This window comes from Conger conger, chromosome 14 (assembly GCF_963514075.1).
Source record: "Conger conger chromosome 14, fConCon1.1, whole genome shotgun sequence".
Classification (NCBI taxonomy): domain Eukaryota; kingdom Metazoa; phylum Chordata; class Actinopteri; order Anguilliformes; family Congridae; genus Conger; species Conger conger.
Genome location: NC_083773.1, coordinates 27,166,492 through 27,177,917, shown reverse-complemented (window position 1 = coordinate 27,177,917; position 11,426 = coordinate 27,166,492). Strand labels below are relative to the sequence as shown.

Sequence of the window (11,426 nt, the reverse complement as noted above, 5' to 3'; positions counted from 1 at the left end):
CAAATAAAAGTGGAGGAGTTTCAGTAAATTTTCTAAAGTAAATCCGAAATTTGCTACAGTATTTAGATTCCACCCTATTTTTATACAGTCTATGATTCAGACGTACATGCGCACTTTCTGTCTATTTGTAGCCCAACAGGGGGAGCTATACACCATGACATCGTCAGCGCCTTCTGGGTCGTTATTGATGAGAACTTCCGTTGTTTACTAGAAGCATGCATATTATCGTATAGGCTTACATTTATCATCTGTTTTGGTGGTTAACTCGAATTCGAATGTATGGCACACAAGTGCAAATAAAACGCGTCTGTTCAGCAGAATGTGCAAAACGAACCCACTAAACTAAAGCAACAGGTCGTGCCAATTCAACGCGGATACGGTATCTTGCCAAAGCACCAGCTACCGGACGCTAATTAATTTCCCGCTACATAAGTAGGACCCACATATTTCTGTGGCAGGAACCTGGACAAATCGCCGCTAGGTTTTCGAGGTCTACGTGCCTGAAGACACTACTGGACCACTGAATTATTTGAATTGGGCTCACAGTCGGACTACAGTACTGTGGTTGGACTACAGTCTCGCACAAAAGGGCATTTCGTGTACATGCGCAGTCTGTCCTCCCACCGGAAATAAACAAGTGGGAAATGAATAGTCAAATAAGGATTTAAAAAGATAACCCCATGAAATAGCTGGCCAGGTCGACTAATCGGAAAGAGTCGCAGAACAATAGCGTCCAACATACTGACATTTTAAAGGTCGAAGTCGGTGCCCGTACAGAGTTACACTTAGCGATCCAGTGAATGGGATATGGAGTGTGTGAGTAGCTGCTTCTGCTTACCAAATATTACACAGATATTGTTAGCTCTAGTTAGGTTGTGTTGATTTTTTGTGCTATAGCTAACGTTATACCAGTGGGAATTGCAATTTGGTTGAAACGGTAATGTAAAATAGGTAATGCTATCTAACTAGCGTTTTTACATAACTTAGCTTGGACTTAAAGCGGTTACTCGTTTCACATAAACGTTTCTCCACAGTGTCTTTCATATGTCTCATAACTTGGCTAGCTAGCTCATCAGTGATTAAACTTTGCAAGCTTCTCAGCTTCTGAGCTTGCAAGCTTAAAACATAGTAGCTACGTTATTTTACTGATGTGAACTGATGACTAATCAAACGACTGTTCAAGAATGGCTCAATTGATTCAGCCCATGAGTCTACTAATTTGGCGTAGCTAGCTTTACAAGAATGTTGATTTGCTAACAAGCTAACATATAACGTTCGATAATATCTAACGTTAACTCCAACTAACCCTACAGAAGACCCTTTGCTTAGATTCTCGGTCAGTGTGACACGGACCTGGAACATTTTCATTGTAAAATCTGACGAGTTCCACCAAGATCAGTTTACTGAGAACGTATTGAACCTTTTTTGGAAGCTAGCATACAGTCAGCATTAAAATAGCTAAATATTTGTCATGAGCAGCCAGTAGCTAACTGTTAATGCCTTATGTCATTGTTTCTTGGTGCCGCCCAAGGCTGCCAACAGTAACTGTATTGCATACCAGATAAGTTACTGCATTAGCCGACTTGCTAGATGGCAATAGTAGTATCATGCAGCGGGCATTTAAAGCGTGATTCGGAATGTATCCCCTACGTAATGTTTATAGACGACTACAACCTCTGTTACAAATTAAAATACATTACAAGTCAGCTAACGTTAGCTCCAGATAAATTAGTAATAAATTGGCTGTGGAAAGCATAGGCTAACGTTAAGTTCCTTCTGTCATCGGTTTGTTGCCGTCTCATTTACTTCTGTAAATATGTTTTGATGGTATTAATTCAGTGGTCTCATTGTGTGTTCATATATTGTCGTTGAAAATCTTATTTTTTATTTTTTATGATACGATACAGTTAACGAGTTCCTCATTCTTAGGATGTATACACATTAGGCAACAGCAAAATAGTCACCCGTAAAAATTAGTCTAAGTAGCTAGGTGATTCGCTAGCTCCAGATCATTAAGTGACTGTCAGTACAACCAAAAATGTATGTGATAAACTGCTAAATGTTGCATTACAACGAGAGATTTGTAAGCTTTAGCCTGCAGCATTTATGGTTAAGTTGAAGTCACAACATTAATAAGGTGAAACCGGGTGTTGTATTTTATTTATATAAAGTCAGGTAGTTTCTACATACAGAAAGATCATAGTTGTGGAAACTTTTTGGGTGGCTTAAGAGACGCTGTTTAAGATGAACTCATCACTCAATGTGACACCTGCCTTTTGACTATGTGCCTCATGCAAAATTACATGTGGAAGTTTTCCATACATACAACACCACTATGTAACAGTGTGGAGTATGTTTAACTTTAAAACATTCAAGAAATTATTCACCCCCTTCAAGAAAGTTACAATCAGCACATTCTTCTGGCAGCAATATCTGGGATGGTGTGAACCTTTCCTTTCTTGTATCTGTGTGTGTGTGTGTGTGTGTGTGTGTGCATGGGTGGGGGGTTAAGCAATGGTCAAATTTCTTCAAAGTGCAAACTGTTCAGAACCCTGCAGTATTCCAGCTGTGATAGTCTTGTGCAAATATTATCTGCAGTCCTTCAACCCCGAGCCTGAAAAACGAAAAAATCAGTGTGTTGCGCAAATTGAATTGAATGAATCAGTGCTGCCCAGCAGTAGAGAAATGTGGGGTTTTCTTCAGCTGGTCTTGAGATCTAAATAAGTCAGTGTGCTTGCTTTGTTTCTCAAATGGATGGGTTGTCTTATTATGCAGTTTAAACACAGGGGAACCAGAGCAAATGGTGTGTCTGGGCAATAAGTGCTTTTCTCAAGAAGGTGCTTGAGATTATACCTATTTATTGAATGAGTGAACACTAAGAAGAAACTGTGGTTGTGATTATCAAGTTATGAAGTTATCACACAAGTTCACTTCTGATCTATAATGTGAGGAAGGCATGCGGTTACTTCTGACATATGCTCTTTTGTAAGTGGGGTCTAATTGCATGGCATATGCTGATTCATACTGACTCAAGACAAAAACTGGGCAGATCCAGTCGGATTGCAGGTCTCCAACTAATCTCACAAATTCCAACTTTGTTGAGAGTGTGTGTCTTGGTTTCCGATGTATGAACAGTTAATATGGCAGCCTTTTTCCGTATGGTCTGGGGTAGGATTACAAGAGGAGTTATGTACAAACTATGACTCCTGAGATTTTAGTGAAATTGGCACATGAGTCGTACATGAATGTAAAGAAGTAAATTGCACCTTTCAGACGTGTTTGTATGGCATTGAAATCAAGGAGTGATTGACTTAATTTTATATGGCACAAATGTTGCATGAATCACAAGTCATATCACGAAGTGAGTAACGATGGATGGAAGTGTTCAGCTGTTTCAGATGTGTGAATTTATTCATTTGTCTGTGTTTCAGGTCGCAGCTGTCCTGGAAGACTTGGAGGGTAAAAAGGACACCCCAGCAGAAGGTAGGACTGGTTGACTACACACTGTATTGACCTCTTTTATACCTACATCAATTGTAGTTGGTACAGTGAAATTATCTATGTGAATTCTGTTAAGGACATAACCCCACATTCCAAGTCACCATCATACTAGGTCGCAGTCTATAGTTGGTGACAATCAATATGGTATTTGGTATATTATATAATTATCATTGTGCCAAGCAAGTGCAGTATTTTTTGTGGATCAACAAAAAATGTATCTTGCCCTAAGCAATCCTGGTCCAGGTTTGACATTATATGAAATAGAAGGCTGAAAGAATTTGCAGTGCTTGACAGTTTTCTGCTTGGTAGTATGGACTAATTGTTGGCATGGACAAGGGCTGCATTCTTTATGCGCCCTTCAATCATTCCTAGTTATTGATCTCCTAGTAATCTTGAATGGGCTAACTGGCTGCCACAACAAGTATGTTCAATTTGTGGATTAAACAAAGGAAGGAAATATGATCCGTCTTGCTTTCACCTCCTTCCCTGAAGGATACAATGACGTGTCCTTTGCAGTGATAAGTGATTATGGAATGTATGTGGGATTGTTTGTGAGTGCAAATCTTACAGTGATTTGCTTTGCAGAATTGAAAGGGTGACAGAAATTAGATGCATTTTGCAAATGTATGTAAATCACAATGCCGTAGGGTACATGAATGTGTGATAACATGAAAATATAACAGTGAATAAGTCACTTGATAAAAGTACAAATAAATAATATATTATACATAATGGAGTTAGTGTGTATATGTACTGGGGGGTCTTGGTGTCACTCCTGAAAGATGTTGCCGTAAAATGACACTGGAGCTGATATGGTTGTCTAATTTCTTCTGAAAACGTACTTCTGTTCTTGTTTCCTTGTCTGCACGTGAAAGAGTTTAGTCCTCTGGATTTAGATATGTGGGTGAAAGAAAAGATAAACTAAGAAAGGCAGGAAGAGGATAAGCAATAAAAACATTCTTACAGTTGTGAATTACCTCTAAAGTGTAGTGTCTTTTTCCACTTTTCCTGCAGTGGAGTACAAGCACAATGCTTACACTCATTTTATGAAATCTCACCGCTGTTATGACCTCGTGCCCACCAGCTCTAAACTGGTTGTATTTGACACTTCCTTGCAGGTAAGATTGATAATGTCATTTATTTGTTTATCAGACCCTCATCTTCCAGGGCAGCTCAGATACTGTAATAAAGACATGACACAGTGATATTTACTGATGTTGGCTGGGTGGAGAAGGCTGTGTCACTATGCTACACACCGTAATGTAACAATAACTGTCACTAACTATAGCCATGAGAACAGGAATGGCAATGAAAAAAAAATTAAATGCATTGTATGTATGAAGTGGAAGGGAAAAAATAAATATTCTTATGCTTTACGACTACAATATGACTTCTCTTTTAATGTTATTACTATTAGTAGGAATGCTACCACAAATAATCATACGATTATTTATTTATCAATGAATTGAATAAATATGTCTTCTTTCTTCAGGTAAAGAAAGCATTTTTTGCTTTGGTGTCCAATGGAGTGAGAGCAGCACCACTCTGGGACAGCAAGAAGCAGTGCTTCGTGGGTAAGGGGACACATGCCTCTCTCTGTCTGACGGTCACAGTGTGTGTCCCTGGTGTCTGCTCCTCTAACTGGGTATTTTCTTTGCAGGTATGCTGACCATTACAGACTTCATCAACATCCTGCACCGTTACTACAAGTCCCCTTTGGTAAGAGCCACCTCTCTCTACCAATGCAGTGTGTACCACCTGGGACATCTCAGGTTTTAGTTTGGTCCCAACCTTATTTCCTGAAATGGATCTTTCCGGAATGACACAGGGGTATGATATCACCACAGTGCTGCTCGGTAAAGAAATGCACTTGAGGTGACGGTGACCTTTGGGCAAGGTGGTGCCTTACATGGCAGCAGGTCGCTGTTGGGGTGTGAGTGTGTGAATGGGTGAATGAGAGGCATTAATTTTAAAGTGCTTTCGATAAAAGTGCTATATATATATATATATATATATATATATATATATATAAATGCAGTCCATTCACCATGCCTTTCAGAAAGCAAAGTGCAGCAGGGCTGCTGTGTGTCACTCTGACCTCTTTTCTCTGTCGCTGTGTCCCCTCCTCTCCTGACTTTGTGCTGCAGGTGCAGATATATGAGCTGGAAGAGCACAAGATCGAGACGTGGAGAGGTGAGATGATGGTGATGATCACGATGACAGCAAATGTATCATGTATAATGTGTCTTGTGTTTTTTAGTCCTTGCGTATTATGGGATGTTGAAATGACACTGACCGTTTTACTGCATACTTCGTGCATACTTCGGTGGAGGGCACATGCTGGTCTGCGCATTGCCGGATCCATCGTGGAGGATTCAGTAATGAGCACTGCTCTGACTTAGCAGTCCACATGTGGGACGGGGGACGGGGGGACGGGGGGGGGGGGGGACGGGTCATGATTAGGGGCAGAGCTTCTTCCTGTAGTCTGGGGACATACCGTTCAGTAACTGCTGTCCATTTCTCCCCATTCGCAGAGGTGTACCTGCAGGACTCCTTCAAGCCTCTCGTCAGTATCTCCCCCAATGCAAGGTAAAGGTCCTACAGAGCCCGCCTGCATGCCACTGCTCCTGCTGCTCCCATGCAGACATACCTGCTGTAAAACCATAGGAGCCATTTAACACTCAGTCAGTTCTTCCCAAAGGAATGTTTGGTGTGTCGTGGCACGTTGGTGCCGTAATAAGGCAGACATACATTGGGAACTGTGTGGAGATGTGTCCTGTCCTCACTCTGTCCCCTCCCCCCACCGGCAGCCTGTACGATGCCGTTTCCTCTCTGCTCAAGCACAAGATCCACCGGCTTCCTGTAATTGACCCCCTGACGGGGAACACCCTCTACATCCTCACCCACAAAAGGATCCTCAAGTTCCTCAAGCTTTTTGTAAGTCTCCCCGCCACCACAACGTCCTATTGGCCCACCATAGCATGAGCCAATCGGACTTGTGCTGTAATTTTAATCGTTATCGCATTGTAATTGCATCGTAATTGTAACGGTTATTGGTCTGAAGGTCGTCTATAAAACACAGGGATATGTTAGTCTACCTGTCTGTAAATTAGGCCAGTAACTGTGTCTAAGGGGATTAAACTGAAGGAGTAAGATCCGGTCTCCGTCTCTCCGGCTGGGATAGATTTCCGAGATGCCCAAGCCGGCGTTCCTGGGCCAGACCCTGGAAGAGCTCGGTATCGGCACGTTCCACAAGATCGCGGTGGTGCGCGCCGACACGCCCCTCTACACGGCCCTGGGCATCTTCGTGGAGCAGAGGGTGTCTGCACTGCCGGTGGTGGATGACAGCGGTACGGAGGTCGGGTGGGGGGTGGAGGGGTGGAGGGGGGGGGGGGTATAATTACACCGTTATGCTCACTCAACAGGATGTGTCTTCAATATTTAACAGTAGCTATTCATAGTTGATTGATTTAGTTATTGATTAATGCCATGAATAAATAATTGTTTTCAGTGGTTCATATTGTTAATATTTGACTGAAATTATATGTATACAGATCTTTGATGTTAAAGGATCTTTGAATGCAGAATAAGGTTTATTTTTATTCCTTACAGGCCGCGTGGTGGACATTTACTCCAAGTTTGATGTCATTGTGAGTATGTGCGTGTGTGTGTGTGTGTGTGTGTGTGTGTGTGTGTGTGTGTGTGTGTGTGTGTGTGTGTGTGTGTAAGAGAATGTTTTTCTACATGTGTACAGTGTGTGCCTTCAGTGAGCGTAACTGATAGCATGGCAGAACAGCCATTTCACTGGAAGTGCAAAAGCTTATGAAGTGCAGATATGAATGAATGGAGTCCTGTACACTCCCCTTGCACTGACCTCAGTGTAGCTCTGTATCCTGTTTCTGCTTTTAGCAATCAGGCCTGAAGAGAAGGGCATTGATCTTTCTCTGTTATTGCACACAGGCTATTTATAGTGCTTAGATCATGGCAGTGCACTTGTAGTGCTGGGTAAATGCAGCTTCAGTTGTTTGCTTAATTATTGACCAGTTGATAGGAGGGTCAGCAATCTGCTGTCACAGCAGGGCTGCTGAAACTGTTCAGCCCTGCAGCTGGGTGCTCTCCTCCCATCTCTGGGTGCTTGGCCAGATATTACCGGACAGTGTGCGTGTGCGTGTGCGTGTGCGCGTGCGCGTGCGGGCTGCAGTTGGTCTCCTCCTAAGCCTCGGTGTCTGTGCAGAACCTGGCTGCAGAGAAGACCTACAACAACCTGGACGTGACGGTGACCAAGGCCCTGCAGCACCGCTCGCAGTACTTCGAGGGCGTGCTCACCTGCAACCGGCACGAGACCCTGGAGGCCATCATCACCCGGCTGGTGGAGGCTGAGGTGAGGCTTGTGTTTACGTACACAAACGTGTATCCATGCAAGAGTGCACACTCTGACTCATCTGAACGAGGGCGACCAAATAAAGATAAGGGCACTGTGCTGCAGGATAAGGGAAATCTTATCCTGCACATTATCACTCCTTTATTTTATTTTGTCAACCCCCCTTTTGTCTTAATTTCACCTCTCATGCCCCTTTTATTCTTTTCTCTACTTCTCTTCTGTGTTCCTCTACATTTTTCTTTTTCTGCTTTTCCCTCTTCTCATTCTGTCTTCCTCTCCATCCTCTTGCTCTCTCTCTCTCCCATTCTCCCCCTCCATCCTCTCTCTATTCCTCTCCTACTTTGACTCTCTCTCTCTCTCTCTCTCTCTCTCTCTCTCTCTCTCTCTCTCTCTCTCTCTCTCTCTCTCTCTCTCTCTCTCTCTCTCTCTCTCTCTCTCTCTCTCTCTCTCTCTCTCTCTCTCTCTCTCTCTCTCTCTCTCTCTCTCTCTCAGGTTCACAGGCTGGTAGTGGTGGACGAGCAGGAGGTGGTGAAGGGAATCGTCTCCCTGTCAGACATCCTCCAGGCGCTGGTGCTGACTAATGGAGAGGAGGGTAAGGGCCCTGTGGGGTGTTTACAAAAACCACCATCAACAGCCTGTCTGCCAGTTACCCATGTCACACTACAAAAACCACCATCAACAGCCTGTCTGCCAGTTACCCATGTCACACTAACAGCTGGCATTTGTACACTGCCTTCAGCAAATTATCATTGCCTAACAGCTCTTCATAGGGCTGTAACCCATGTCCCGGTGATAAGACCCATGTGACTTTTCACACCCCTTCGCATGCATCCTCCTGCCAGGCCCAGATCCTAAACAAGGGCCCGCCAGTATATTGAGTAGCACAGCATTCACTACAAGTACATGTAACTAAACTAGTTGCTGGTAGTTTGCTGGTAGTTTAACTACATTCAAATATGTGCCGGTTGTAGTAGTTAGTTAATTTTCGACCATTTTGAGGTGTTGCCAAAGTTGCCACACATTGCTGGTTCTCCCCATGTGCAAAAACATGATAACTTTTGTTTGAACAATTTCTTTGACTAATTGTCGTTTCACAAGCTGCATTTCTCTTTAGGGGAGTAATTCGATTTTTTATGGTTTATGGCTATGGTTTCACGGTAGTTTCCTCAACAGTGCTTGTCATTTATTTTGGTATTGGTAACAGTAACTGTGGTGCGTGTGACAGAGTGTGGTGAGTTCATGATGTTCTGGATTTCTCAAACAAGGAGGCACCTGATCAGTTTTCCTTTTCTCTTGCTTTTCAGGAACTGCTTGATGAAGGGATGGGGGACAGTGTCTTTCCTTTTCTCTGGTTTGTGGAAAAGGTGGAATGCTGGAGGAGGAAGGAAGGGCGGCCGAGACCGAGACAAAAACCAGGATGCCCTGTTAATGTTTCTGAACATGCCCTTACACCCACATACACACATTTACATGTTTAACACACACATACGCTATCTCTTTCTCTTTTTCTGCATTGCAAGCGGAGGGGTCAATAGATTTTTCCAGTAGCAAAGCAGATCAGGGGCAGCACATCAGAACCCGACCAAATAAACACCAGACCAGCAGAAATAATAGGGGCCAGACGGGGCCCAACTTGAGCTGACGCTGTCAGTCTTACACTTTTGTACATGTAGTGCTGGAGTTGGAGACTGGGGGCATCTCGTTTTATTTTTCCTAACATTTAGGGGATCAATTCCATGTTTAGGAACAAATCTTCCATTCCCATATTTTTAGATCATTTCGTCCATGTTGTGGAAAGGGACAGTGAATGTGAATAGTCTAACTGTAGGAGGCACCCTCGGTGCTATTGCTTCTCTGTAGACCATACTGGGCTCTTAGTGAAAAACCATATTTGGAAGTTGCTTCCACGCTGTCTAGCATTTTTGTATTCTTTTTTTTTTTTTGAGGGGGGATAGGCAGGGGGAAGCTAGAATTGGCAACGTGTCCAACGGCTTAGTAATGTGAAGTCTTTCGTCACAAAAAAGGAATTATTATTATTTGAATTCATATTCATTTCATGGATTGCCTTTTAACAGACACAATGTCTGAATATTTATATAATCATGAGATGTGGGTTTTGATCATTTGTTTGGTATTAGCTTTTTCTTCCTGTGACCATTTTGTGCAAAAAGGATTGAGCTCCGTGCCCAGAATTAGAATTTGGTTTATTTAGTCATTATTTTAAAGTGTGGTTCTTTGTTATTTGTTAATGTGTAATGCAGTTTTATTTCATACCTTCCCATGTAGCCTGATTAGCTTCGTACTATAACACAAGGTTAAGCCAGACTGTGGTATATCCATGCACTGCTGCCAATGCGGAAGACTAGCCATGTGAACGCATGGGGCTGCCTGGTCATGGGCTGGCACCGATGCATGGAAGCCTTCATGTGTCCTAACTCTGATTGGTTAAGCTTGTCACTGACATGTTGGGAGATAAGGTTTTGGATTGGACCATACAGCAGGGGGGCGTGTCCCAGCCAGCTCAGTTTCCCACAAATGGACAGAAGGTCCACTCTCATCCCGAGACCAAATCAACTTCTTCAATCGTTGATTAATTGAGTAAATGCAAAAACCAGCAGACCCCGTGGTTCTCAAATAGTTAAGAGTACAGTTAACCTCCACATCAAACCCCATTTAGAAAATGTTAAGCAATTAACCTTCTAGGGATAGGTCCTTTTTGTAATCAAAAGAGGATATTGGAATTGGCGATAATGCATAAAAATGTAATCAGTCCAATCTGCAGTTTTTACCTGCATCACTTTCACAAAAGATATATTGTGAAAAGTGATATAAAGTAATTAATGAGCACAAATGTAAAGATTTGCCACATAACGGTATAAAGGTATGTGTGCATATGGTGATGAGCATTATTTGAACTTTGCTAATCTTATACCATGGGTATAGGTTAGGATGGCACTGGCAGCCTTGGGGAAAATGCACAATGTCTGGACCGTACCCTGCGTAATACGTGCACAAATATATAAAATTAAAATATCAAAAGTTGTCGGCACAAAGTCCCCTGAATTTGTCAGAAAGCCTCTGAAACTGTCTTCACAAAGCAGCCCTGAGCCAAGCAAGATTTTGTTACAAAGTATACTTACTTTGGTTTTTTCAACAGTTCTTGAAATATCAATTAAGTATCATGTCAGTTATCAAGTTCTGCGAGAAAGGGGGGTATATGGGCAGTTCCTAATGCCCGATTACATTTGCTGTTTTTATTCAAAATGGACATTCTCTTCTGAACGATTATTTTTTCAGAACTATGAATAGACTGTATACACGTGTATATATCAGAACATCAATGTTTTTCTATTCATGTAAATTTTTAATTTGATGCATGAGAAATAAATTAGATTTTCTTTTTATTTTGCTGGCTTCTGATACTTGGAACATGAGTGTGAGAGAGTGGATTTTTCAGCCATGGGCTAATCAGTGAACTGTGCTGTTGCGTTGTTGGGGCTGAACTGTCGGCATTCTGAAGCACCTTCACAAAGAACAATAGCAT

General features: G+C 42.5%; 1 protein-coding gene across 1 annotated transcript; it reads left to right on the top strand.

Annotated features, from left to right (window-relative positions):
* Positions 1 to 612: 612 nt before the first annotated feature.
* On the top strand, positions 613 to 11,286 carry prkag1 (protein kinase, AMP-activated, gamma 1 non-catalytic subunit). Its single transcript, XM_061220092.1, has 13 exons — positions 613 to 816; positions 3,432 to 3,483; positions 4,516 to 4,619; positions 4,994 to 5,075; positions 5,162 to 5,220; positions 5,649 to 5,694; positions 6,036 to 6,090; positions 6,312 to 6,438; positions 6,686 to 6,851; positions 7,114 to 7,151; positions 7,736 to 7,882; positions 8,375 to 8,474; positions 9,187 to 11,286. Exons 1-13 carry the CDS (start codon positions 808 to 810, stop codon positions 9,195 to 9,197), a joined length of 996 nt encoding a protein of 331 aa, XP_061076076.1. The 5' UTR covers positions 613 to 807; the 3' UTR covers positions 9,198 to 11,286.
* The last annotated feature ends 140 nt before the right edge of the window (positions 11,287 to 11,426 follow it).

Bases quoted from the DNA above. Each gene is read 5' to 3' on its own strand.
- prkag1 (XM_061220092.1), top strand. The intron at 6,091-6,311 runs GTAAAGGTCCTA...CCCCACCGGCAG, and splicing joins AGTATCTCCCCCAATGCAAG to CCTGTACGATGCCGTTTCCT. The intron at 6,852-7,113 runs GTACGGAGGTCG...TATTCCTTACAG, and splicing joins GCCGGTGGTGGATGACAGCG to GCCGCGTGGTGGACATTTAC.